This window comes from Larimichthys crocea, chromosome VIII (genome assembly GCF_000972845.2).
Source record: "Larimichthys crocea isolate SSNF chromosome VIII, L_crocea_2.0, whole genome shotgun sequence".
NCBI lineage: Eukaryota > Metazoa > Chordata > Actinopteri > Sciaenidae > Larimichthys > Larimichthys crocea.
The window spans coordinates 25,162,999-25,175,493 of NC_040018.1; the positions used below are offsets into that span (position 1 = coordinate 25,162,999).

Here is a 12,495-nt window from a genome sequence, read left to right on the forward strand (position 1 = left end):
ATTTGCAAAGCTGAACAAAGAACTGGACTTGCACGATTCAGAGAGTTCAGAAAATGGTCACCAAAGGCAAAGAAAGGAAACACTTTTAAACACTTAGATAAGAATATAAGCAGAGTAGAGTTTGTCACACATTCTGGTGTAAAATGACATTTTAATCCAATGGCTGAAACAAAGAACAGAACAGAAAAACTATCTCGCTCTTCGATTAAACTTTCTCAATCGCCTGGTATCATATGACCTTCAGTTTAAACCTCCAATTTACCAGCTTCCAATTAACACAATTTCTTTCCACATGAACCCACAGCTTTAGACACTGTTCAAAACATCACTGACTCACCAGCCGTGAAGTCCTTGTTGAGGTCAATGAAGGCATTAGAGTGAGGGACACGCAACTTGACAGTTGGACTCAGTGCATCACGGCATGCTGGAGCCCTAATTGGGAGAAAAATCACAAGGCAACAGGAGGAGCATTTTAGAAAGTAATTCAAGGTATGAGAGCATTTGAAATAAACATGAAAATTCTGTAAGTTTGACATTACCTGTTGGTGAGATAGCAGACTTCGGGGACGTCGGTGACTCCAAAAATGTCTGGGATCATGTCCCCATTGAAACTGCGGAAAGATTTTTTTTAATGAAAATAAATCACTATCAAAACTTACATACAACATACGAATACAACTCTGTTTCCAAAAAAAAGTTGGCATGCTACTGCAAAACAACTTCTTAAAAAATCCTGAAACTATAAAATGCTGAAATTTCATTGTTTTTGGAAAATGATATGCCCATTTTGATTTTGATGCCAGTACCACGTTTCAAAGAAGTTGTGACAGTGGTAACAGAAATGTGTGTGTCGAGATGCATCCCAGAATTGATTAGGTGAACTGGCAACAGGTTAGTAAGGGGTTCACCACTCTGTCAAAGGCTATGCTGGCAAATAGGGAAAAAATTTAAGAATAATGTTTCTCAATCTAAAATTGCAAAGGATCTGGCAAATTTTATTGCCTACCTTATATAATATCATTAAAAGATTCAGAGCATCAGAAGAAATCTCTGTACGAAAGGTACAAGGCCAAATACCAATATTGGATGGCTTTGATCAATAGGCCCCGAGACAGTTGGTCCCTGCATCCACAGATGCATATTAATAACTCTACCATTAAAAGGTGTACCGAGGCAAAGTAGAAAACTCGTTAGCAGTCTGACGAGTCAAAATCTAAAACTCTGTTTGGAAATCATGTACACCGCTTCCTCCGGGCTAAAGAGGAGAAGGACTGGTTGTTATCAGCGCACAGTTCAAAATCCAGCATCCATGACGCTATTGGGGTGCATGAGTGCACATAGCGTGGTTAACCTGCACTTTTGTGAAAGCGCCATTAATGCTGAACGATATATATACAGGTTATGGAACAACATATGCTGTGGACGAGTAGACGGTCATCATGCTGGCACCTTCAATCATAAATGACTAGCATTATACACAAAATATCAAAAGTAGAGTTTATGTAAACATTATTCAGATTGACTTACTCCATAATAAGAGGCTGATCTGTAAACGTCTTGTTCAGTGTGAGCCAGCCACTCATATCTGCAGAAAAGAAGATTTACAACAGGTCCTAAGTAATGCTTGGTCTTATAAAAACACAGCATAGTAAATCAGTAGAACTTGAAGCAAAAAAAGGTGCTGGAAATGTAGAAGGTACACACATAAAACCCTGGCTACACAGGTACTTTTTTTTCTTTTAATGGCATTTTGAAACATAAAATAGCGATAATTTGTTATTTCCTTTGAGGCAGTAACTGAAATTATGTGCTACCCAGAGCTGTTTCACAGCAGCCGTTTTGACTTGAAATAGTAGGGTAAACACAGGTGTTTCCAATGATACTAATTACGTTTCTGTTCCATTAATTGCAGCAGAGCCTTTCCAGTGAGCTCAATTAGTATCATTTCATGTCATGTCAAAGTGGCTGCTGTGAAAAAAGGTCTATTCAGCCACTGTTAATCTATTATTATCTATTATCTATTATTTAGACCTGTGCTCTCCCCACCTTGTCAAAATGTCTGAGTAGGCATTACTGTGAGAAAGCCTCGTGCTTACTAACTGCTTTGTGGTGTTAATTTAGACCAGCAGTTAACAAAGATGTAAAACTTTGCCAGAGCTTTAAGACATAAGGCACAAGGTGCTTTCTTTTTCTTTTTGATTTGATTGACTGTACATGAAGTGTTTTTGTTCTTTTTGACATGTATCCCTATGGCTGGGTATCATTTTAAAAATGTTCGATACCAGTACCCTAAAACGATACAGATACCAACTGAGTACTTCATGTGATACTTTTTTTTATACTTAATTCAATATTAATCATGTGAAAAGAAAGCAATCGGTTGCGTAAATGTCACCAGCATCTCGTAATGATAACCAGCCAACTCTGCGCAGCTTCAACCCGCTTTAACGCCATACAAACTATTGATGGACCAATCACACAGTGCATCGAATCAAAGAACGCTTGTGGTGATTGGCTGCGAGCAAAACCATAGAAACAGTAATTTTTTCTGATCTGGGTATAAAAAGAACCGATTGTAGGTATCGTCTGACAGGCACAGTTTCAATACTACTTGGTACCGGGTTGTTTCGGTCGATACCTGAAAAGTATCGAGTACTGATACCCAGCCCTATGTATCCCACACTTTCTTACAACAGACATTCATTCGCCATTGCAAGAAAAGCACAAGTGAGGCTGGAAGCATTAAACAATGTCTCCACTTCAGCAGTTTCAGCAATGCAGTGCAGCAACATGTGATGTATTAATTACATCTGTGTTCCGAGTCAAAATGTCTACTCAGCTTTAGTCTTAATGGCACATTTTCACATCACCGATCGTTTGCACCCATCAGGGAAGGCCTGCCCCTCATCGTATGTCGTATATGATGCTGGATCTTCTCAAATCACATGTGCCAAAAGAGAGCGAGCTAAACACTCCATCAGTAGTCTAATGCAGCTACAGCCGCCCTCAGCGTCCCATTCAGCGTTACCTAATGTCTGGTTGTGCCCCCAAAAGATGAAAACAGTTGTAGATTTAGAGCTGATCTGAGCTGTAAGAAGGACATCCATCTGAGAGTCTCCATCGTAGTCTCCTGGAACCACACTGGTGATGATAGTGCCCCTGAACAGGAAGATTGCCCATTAAAAAAAAGAGAGAGGCAATGACCAATGACAGGTAGCATGTGACTTACCTCTCAGTACTGATGAACACAAACAAAAAATGGGACATGACACATCAAATATAAGGCGTGAATGACATGATGACAGCACTGGAAGTCACACGTACTTTGGGAAAGTGTCCTTAGTGATGTGAAGTTTGGGCTTGAAGTAAGGTGGCTTCGGGTCAGCCAACAATATCACCACCTCGGACCCTGAAACAGTGAGGTCAGCATATTTTACTCAGCTCACTTCATATCCACCATATGGTTAAAGTCAAACAAGCACAGAACAATATGTTTATACAGTACAGGTATATTCTTATAGAAGCTACATGTGTATCTATAACAGCAGTAACGTTTTAGTCTACGTCATCTGTCAAAGCGGTTACTAAGGCAACACGACAGAATCCTGAAGAATTAGCTTTAACTGACGTTCTCTGATGATGAATATGTCTGTCTGTTTATCCGCGTGAAAGTCTCCAAACGCCGCCACCGTCCCGTAATTCTCGGCGCCGAAAAGGTCGGCCGTTACATCCTGAAGCGCGAACGTCTCATACCGGCCCACAAAAAGCAAGAAAAACGCCAAAATGTTGACGTTGAAGAGCCACATCCTTGAAGCTAAGTTGCAGCTAGCTCAGTGGGAGCTCCTGACAACAACACCGACTGCAATACGGCACAGGAGCGGTACGGCAGGGTTGAAATGGCAACTTCTTTTGGATTAAATGATACGTGACATCAGATGTCAGTTTTAAATTCAGACACCCGCACTGGTATCTTTATTATATTTTTAAAAAAATGTAGAGGTAATGCAGGTAAATAAGGAGAAACGGTGTGATATTATAGCCTCTTCGTTTACGTCAGTGTCGTGATTCCGGGTAATTTGACAGTTGAGAGCATAATCAAGTTAGCCAGGGTTAAACCAGAAGTAAAAAAAGGCTTACTTTCAAAATAAAAGCGCAAGACTCGTCAGCTAAAAACTAAAGTAAGTAAGTATAGCAATTAAAAGACTGTAACACGCTCTAATATGACATATGGCCTATAAAACCTTGCTAAAACGGTAATAAATTGTCTGGTAAAAGGCCACGTCACCCTTTCATTTTTGACAGCGATGGGTAATTTGGAGCGTTGCCGCCTCTTGTTTTATTTTGAAAGATGACACCGGAAAGTCTTTAACTTTTTTAAGCAAACTTGACTCGTGTAAACATGGCGAGCCTGGCAGATGTCGGCTGGAAACTCCTGGAATTCAAAGCCCGATCAAAAAGATCAGGTCTGACTCATTTACTTTGCATAACATCGTTACAGTGTGACATGTTTCTGTTGTGCCAGTGCCTGTGTGGAAACGGTTTTGTTCGTCAACCCACTGAACACGGGGTTTCAGTAATGACTTGATCTGCCCATTTAATGTGTGTCCACTGCAATGACGGTACAAGCATGAAAGGTCAGAGGTGTAAATACGCAACACTGGGGGGGCTATTTTAAGAGCTTCTCACCAGGTCCTCTTTCGCTGTTACATCTCTCCCTTGTTTCACTGTACTGTGTGGGCTGCATGAAGTGTGAGCATAGGGCCTGTGGAAGCTGGCAGACTGTGTTATTCATGCACTGGTAGTCTTTGGAAAGTGATTTCATTATGAAACTCTGCAGATTGTTATCAAATATAGGATAAAAACATCACAGTAACTATTATTTATAACCACATGCAGGGACAACATTATTTGTAGTGATACAACAGAGAAAAAACACCATACTATCGCTCACATCACTCACTACATCCATATAAGAGTGACTACAGTGATTGTAGCCAGTAGTAATCATTTTTTGGTGATAAATATAGATTTCATAACACTATAACTCCATAGCTCATCGAGTAGTGTCATAATAATGTTGAAGTCTCCGCAAAAAGCATATCTTAGAGCAAATATTATGCCTTTTCCATTAGGTCAAAATGTAATAAGGTGCAACCGTTCTAGCAATTTTCATTTGACAGTAGTATTAACACAGCAGTATATACTTTTTTAGTATAGTATAATCTTTATTTAGTTCTGTAGTTTTTCTTCTTTCACATTACCAGCATATTCATCATGACTCTGTATCTCTCAAGGTTTCAAAGTAACTCATTCCTAAACGAATACATTGTAATTCCTTGCATGCTGTCCATGATCATAATCTCCAAGGTGTAATTTATTGTTGATTTGCGCATGTCTAAAATCTAACTACTGTGCCACTAACTCCTTCCTGTGAGTTGCTGTAGATTTGTGATTTAGCTGAGAGAGAGACGATTGGCCTTAATTTCACCTTTTGAGAATGGCCGCTTCAGTGGCTGCATTCGCAAGATCTCATCGGAAAGTTGACAGGCTCGGTAAGTAGTGGCAGCAGAGGGAAACAGCCACACACAGAAGACACCCATGAAGATCACAAAAAAACAACAACAAAAAAAACATGTTGTTATCTCGACATGAGAAGATTATATTATTATAGTCACAACATCAATATTTCGTGATCACAGTTGTAATTTGTTGTGAACTGGAAATCATAAATAGGCTTATTACTTATAGATTTTCTCATCATCTTGAAATAATGATTTGGTGAAGTTGTCATATGACATTTGGTTTCATACTAGTTACTTTATTTCCTGATTATGAGGCTCAAATATCATTACAGTATTAATATTGGCAATGAGAAAACAAAACTTAAGAAAGCCGCACTTGAGCTTCCGTCTTATGTTGCCATATGTTGGTTTAGCTTGTTCCTCCACAGTAAGCATAAAATCCCAACCCACCCGGAAGTGACATAAAATAAATGTACAGTATTACTGAAGTCCTGTAGTGTACTGCAACAGTGTTAAAGGTCTGCATCATTGGAGTTCGTCATGAGATTATTTAAAACCAGCCAAACAATGACTGCCCACATTTGTCTGATCTCATGTTAAACATAAAAAAATGAACATTGGAATCTTTCTATGTTTCTAAGTGTTATCTTTGAAAATAGATGGATTGGCTTTGTCCCCTGTAACTTTTAAGATGATGGAAATTATGCTAATTTTAACCAGAATGTGAATTTTTCAGTACCTGTGGTATTGACCCAAGGTCAAACCTATTAAAATGCAAATCTCAGCAAAGTGAAAAGTGTCTGAAAATAGAGAAAGTCTAACAGATAGGGGGGTTCCCTCAAACCCCAGCTCTCTCTCAGCTCAGAGGAAAATGTTAGCAAATATGTGTTGGCGAGACGCATTTAAATTTTTAGCTCTGGGCCTGAATATTGTTTTGTGCGCTGAGCCTTTTGTTATGCAGTGAAAAACAGCATGCACTGATGGCATGTGTCTATTGTTTTTTTATATTACTCTGCTGGAAATAAATTGGAAATTCTATGAAAAGGTATTCGCCAGCCTTTGCTAACTGCAGATTTGTTTTCATCTACATATTGAAAAATGACTATTTTGTCAAGAGTAAATAAACTGAGCAATGTAACTCTAGGATGAAACCATGAGACTTTATCTAGTTTAGTCCTTTAGACATCATTTTAATGAAGGTGAGGGGATAGGTCTGAGACCTATTTTAAAAGACTTTAAGGCCAAATGTGTTGGAGGTCAATATGAAGTAACAGTAACACTTGTAAAGCTTGAGTGTAACAGCTGTGTCCTTCCTCAGGATCCATCTATGAACCTCTCAAGCTGTCCATTCTGCATCGTGAGGATGAGCCCCTATGGGAGAAGCTGGACCGCTACTACAGTGCTGGTAAGTCCATCACTATGGAAACATGTCAAGAGCTTGTGGCTGGGGTCACCTAAGGTATAATAATAATAATAATAATAATAATAATGATACATTTTATTTCATAGGAGCCTTTCTGTCACCCAAGGACACCTTACAGTAAATAAGTAGACAACAAATAACAGAAACAAACAAAAAGAACCATAAAGGTTTATCAACTTACAAGAACACAACATTAAAAACGTGTTAAAATAGGACAATGCAATTGAATCAGATGGAAAAGGCTATTATAAACAGTTGTGTTTTAAGTGCAGACTTGAATTGTGAGAGTGAGTTGATGTTCCTTATGACGGGGGGGGTGAAGAGGTCCAGAGCTGGGGAGCAGAGCGGCTGAAAGCTCTGCTCCCCATGGTGGTGAGACTGGCAGAGGGGATATATATGGGGTATATATTAAGGGGTATATATGCAAAGCTATCTGAAACAAAAGGCACTGCTGTGAACCACCAAACCAGCAGTTTTACCAAGTGCAGTATGTGTGATTGAACACCATAACGTCAAACAGAAAACTGTTCTTTATACCGTGTTCCCGGAAATGATCATTTTCTTTTCTAAAACATGTAACTGTAAAGACTTAGTCATTTCCAGCATCTTCAAATTAAAGCTCTGGGTATAGTGCAGATATAAAGCATTGTTCAGAGAGAAACTGTTCTTGGCTGGCCAGATAAAAGTGAGGCATGAGGGTTCCCAGGTGTTACGAATGCAAAAACATTTACCCAGCATGCAGTGACCTGAATTTAATTCCATACAAAGGTGCCCTGGTTTGGCTTGGCCCTCCACTGAACTCAGCTGGTTGTGTTTGTGAGTGGGACGCCAGTGAGGGATTGCGTGGGATGTGCTGCACTAAATAATCTTACGGGTTAGTTTGAGGTTTTTCAACAAGTTACTGATACAAAATATTTCTACCTTGTCCTAAATACATGCACAGGATTTATGTGTACTTGATGGTTTTAGTATTTTTTTAACACGTCAGAACACGTAAAAAAAAAACACAGGAACCAACTTGTTTACCAACCGACCAATAATTTTACCTATTTATTATGTTAGCATTTAAGTGGGGATTTATGCATCACCAAAATAGAACCATGTAAAAAACTAGTTTGCAGAGATGAGCTTTTACTAAATAATGAGATATACTGTGTGCGGCTGTTGTCCAGGTAGTAGAGCAGGTCGTCTTATAAACCAGAGAGTGTCCTTAGGCAAGATACTGAGCCTCAAATTACTCCTGATGACTGTGCTGTTGGTGTGCATGTGTGTGTGTGTATCATCGTGAGCATTTTGGATAGGAAGTGCGATATCGCTCTTGATGAGCAGTTGGCAGCCTCTGCAATTATTAATGCTATATTCAAACACATCAGTGTGTGAATGAGGGAATGTGACGAGTGTTGTAAAAGAGCTTTGAGTGGTCCGTAGATCAGAAAAGTGCTATATAAAAGTCCATTTAATACCAGGTGTAACTGCTGTGTAGTTAACGGATCTGACTGACAAAGCGAACACTTGAAGAAGAAGAAGAAGAAGAATTGCAAATATTGCGAATATTTTATTTACAGGCATTTTAACCCAGATACACACACATGCAGTACAAGGCATAGACATGCAATTTTGGAGAGAGATGGTGGAGTGATGCTAATAGTATGACGTGTAAAAGAATACGGTCAACATACCCACCCAATACTATATTAGATTAAAATGCAGTTTGGTAATGATGTAAATCTTAAATAAAATACATTTCACAAGAAAACACAAAACTTAACATAGGTTAGAACATTAAAAGTCACATTAATACCTAAAATGCATATTTCTCCATGAATGAGCGCATAAAAAAAACAAAACAAAAAAAAACACTAGTTTGAAACTAACTAGTAATTACCAAGAACCAAGAAAGGACATAAATTTGGCGATATATTTATGAATAGCCGCTGCAGCCCAATGCAGGTGATGATTCCAGCATGTGCAATCAGTAAAGGAGTCTCTCGCCTCGCTGCAGGAGAGATAAATACACATTAGTACTGATTACTAAATTACCTGCAGCTGTGACTGCAGCGCTGTGCCAGCCAGTGGTACCTCCCAGAACACACTGCTGAACACACTGCTGAACACATTGCTGAACACACTGCTGAACACACTGCATCCTCACTTTCAGACTTCACTGATATCAGCCCTGTAGATACAAACAGTCAAAAGTTGCTTTTACAGTCGAGGTGAAGATTGTGTTAAAAAGAAGTTGAATTCAGTGTGAAATAGTGACAGTGTGACTGGGCCATTAAGCTGACAGAAGGTTAAACACTAAATTTGAAATGTTGGCAAATTGCTGTCAAAATGCCAGTATACCAACTGCAAATATAGATCTATTTATTTAATGACAGACTTTCCCGTGGCAAAGCTTTTCACTCTTTGTTTCATAAAAATCACAGGTATAACTAATAGCCTTAATGTGGCTCTGTTCTACTTGCCAGTAAGTCATGCTAGTGAGTCAGCATGCACAATAGCAAGGCCCTGGCACTGTGACACCTAAACTGAATGCAGCCATTATTAATCTTTTTAGTTACACCTGTGTTTGACACACTGAAATGTCTGCTGCAAGAATGGCCTCCTGTGTCAACACCAGATTACTGTAGGTTGTTAATCAGACGAGTGGATCAAAATGCACCCAAAGTGAAACAAAACAACTAATAACTCACAAGGTTTAAGTCTTGCTAAAGAGTGGAAGAGTAAAATCAATATAAGTCGAGCCAGGGAACAACAGACAGAGTGGTTAGGCCAAACACAGCACTCCTTCTAAGCAGATACAGTTGAGTTTAGTGTGCAGAAGGTAGTGTCATGTGTTGCCTCAGGCTGTGTGTGGCTGTTAGATTGTGGTAATACAGTTCAAGATGCTGTCCCCAAGGATCAGTGGTGATTTTGCCACTGTGGACATAATGTTGGCTTTTCACAGTTGAAGTAACACAAAAATACTTTTCTACATTATAGCAAACAAACATTGGCCGCGATGCTCTTAGCAGGAATTTCTGAGCTTTTAGTACATTGTACATTTCAAGACCATTGATAATCATCATGCGCTTTTTATAAGGTATGTCCAGATTTGCCAACAGTTGTGTGCTGTGTGTTAAAATCTGAAAAACGTACCTGCATTTAGAATTGCTGGTACGCCGTGCTGTTATTTATCAAATTGATAACACAAAATACAAAAAAGAAGCATGACTTTCTCTTTGTTGTGACCTTGGACTAAGAGCTTTTTTAAAGGTGACCTAAATTGGCATTTTTCCAGGTTCAAATTGGCAGAAGTGCACCTAAAACTGCCTTTAAACTAGGCTTCAGGGCGCCGGAGGAAACTTGTGGCAATCATGCAGCGCAGCACTTCTCAATAGCTGGAGAAAAAAAAAGAAATCTTTTAAGAGTGGTAAAAGCCGAGAGATGGCTCAGTCACTCACAAGCAGATGGAAATGTGAAAGGAAAAAAATGATTGCTGCACTGCCAGTCACACACCAGGCTGACGTTAGTTTGATTATCACTATCTAGACACACATTTTACCCAACAAAGTCTGCATCAAGTTGGGTTGAGGTTTGATATTGACTTGTATCAATATTGTAGTAATGTATGTGATGAGTTCATTTAAGGAACACCTCTGACAGATGATGTGTATATAAAGTTGCCATTTTCGGATGAACCTGTCACCTAGAGTTGTCTCGGTCTAAAAAAATATTCCATTTCATCCATCCCTCAGTATATATAGTGTTTCCTCAAAATACAGTGTTCATATATACGACCTTTATATTGCAGAAAAGCTTTTTATGTTGACCGATGTTTATGATATTTAAGTCACAGTATCTATAATACATAGAACATACTGTCAGACTGATGTCAATTTCACAGGGACCGTGGATAGAGGAAAGAAAATAACATTTATTTTTACAAACAGACAAATCACAGCTTTAGGTGAGGATTTGGCTCAGGCAGTGGATTTACTTAAGACTGCAGCATTTCCCAGCTGTAAGCTGTTATATTTGTGTATCCTCATGTTTCATTCTACAATTTAAACCGAGTAAAGCGAAGGGTGACTGCCTTTTAACCCAGGTGTGGGTTGGGGGATTGTCAACGTGTGAAAGCGTCTGTTCTGGGCTGGATGCACCGTTTTTTCACATGAACACTCTTCTGGAAGATACGACACAGCCCATTGGTCCGCCCTGATGAAGACAGGGAAGCTCATGTGTGTGTGTGTGTGTGCTCCTCTGTCAATCTGTGTGTGTTATTTGTCGTCTGTGTATGGTTGCTGGTATTTATTAGGCTGCATGTGTATGCGTGTTTGACAGAAGACAATGAGCAGAGCTCAATGTGCAACAGGTGTAGCTCTCAGTTGGAACTGATTTGCTGCTATCAGCGAGCACAGCATAGCCTCCAGCATCAGCTGCGTTGAAACCCCATAGATTTACGGAGAAAAGCCTCCGCCAGACTGCAGTATGTCGGCAAGCGGCGTTGAACATTGGGCTTGTTTAATTGTTGTGTTGGGGTGGCGGATGGAAGCGCTTGTCCAATTCTAGGGAGGAACAAAGCCAACATTGTTATCGCAGCCACACAGACCTGCCTGCCAATATACCTGCTTTCTTTCAGTGGTGGGGAGGAAAAGGGATGGAGAGGGGTGAAGTTGGGGTGACAATGACAAATCAAACTAGTTACATTTTTTCTTTCTTTCTCTTTCTTTTTTTTTTTTTTTGCTGTTTTGTGGCAAAGCCGCCCCCAGCGATCTTAAGCTTATGTTGAGGACTTGTTTTCCGTTATCGAGAAGAGAATACCAGGGGAACGTTTACTTTAATCTCTCATTGTTCATCACTCCATCGTCTCTCTCTCTTTCTTTTTTTCTCCCTTCGTCTTTCCCCTTCTATCCCCTCACCTCTCTATGGTTTATTATTTATGTGGCAATGTGGCCACGCTCCATTGACTCAGCTTCCTGATAACACTGGAGGCAGAAGGCACTATCGCTCTGCCGTCTGGCTCACACCGATTAAGGAACGGAGAAAACACATTTTACTTTCTTTTCTTTTTTATAGTCATTATGAACTTGTTGCCAGAACATAAGGTTATCTGGGCTGTGTTTTTTCACTTTGTTTTCCATTTTTACCTCTTTTACTTTCTCACACTCTCAGCCTCACCTTTTGGAGTGGTCAGCGAGGTCATGACAGTTGATGTCAGTCTGTTATGTTTTTGAACTAACCACTGTCATCAGGTGTTACAGCACCTGAGAGAACAATATTCACAAATACCATTTCTATAGTTGAACAGTTAGCTAGTAAAATAATCTGAGTTGCTTTATTTATTTCGTAGGTTTTCTACTATATACTGTATCTACCAAAGGTACCACCTATTTACTCTGTCCTCCTGTCATGTTTAATCATTGAGGTGCAGCGTGGCTCGATTACCTGTGATCACCCGGACTTGTCTCTCAACATGTAATGCAAAATGACAGCTTTGATCCTCTTTTTGTTACAGAACAGAATATACACATATCAAGATAACCAGTTGTATGTTAAACGGTGTGT

The 12,495-nt window shown here is 39.6% G+C and overlaps 2 protein-coding genes across 4 annotated transcripts in view; one reads left to right on the forward strand and one right to left on the reverse strand.

The window, feature by feature from the left end:
• Positions 1-4,053, reverse strand: part of itfg1 (integrin alpha FG-GAP repeat containing 1) — a 128,487-nt gene extending 124,434 nt beyond the window's left edge. The window contains exons 1-6 of the mRNA XM_010731938.3: positions 3,629-4,053; positions 3,325-3,409; positions 3,029-3,159; positions 1,528-1,585; positions 540-611; positions 338-432 (exon numbers count right to left, since the gene is read on the reverse strand). Coding sequence (XP_010730240.3) covers positions 338-432; positions 540-611; positions 1,528-1,585; positions 3,029-3,159; positions 3,325-3,409; positions 3,629-3,806 — 619 coding nt within the window. The 5' untranslated portion in view covers positions 3,807-4,053. The remainder of the gene's footprint in view (positions 1-337; positions 433-539; positions 612-1,527; positions 1,586-3,028; positions 3,160-3,324; positions 3,410-3,628) is intronic.
• A 309-nt stretch (positions 4,054-4,362) lies between these two features.
• Positions 4,363-12,495, forward strand: part of phkb (phosphorylase kinase, beta) — an 88,753-nt gene continuing 80,620 nt past the window's right edge. For 2 of the 3 annotated variants that reach the window (XM_010731956.3, XM_010731950.3), the window contains exons 1-2: positions 4,367-4,463; positions 6,841-6,927. In XM_010731956.3, coding sequence (XP_010730258.2) covers positions 4,400-4,463; positions 6,841-6,927 — 151 coding nt within the window. In that variant the 5' untranslated portion in view covers positions 4,367-4,399. Of the gene's footprint in view, positions 4,464-5,444; positions 5,553-6,840; positions 6,928-12,495 lie in introns of all 3 variants that reach the window. The other variant, XM_010731963.3, reaches the window with a different exon arrangement.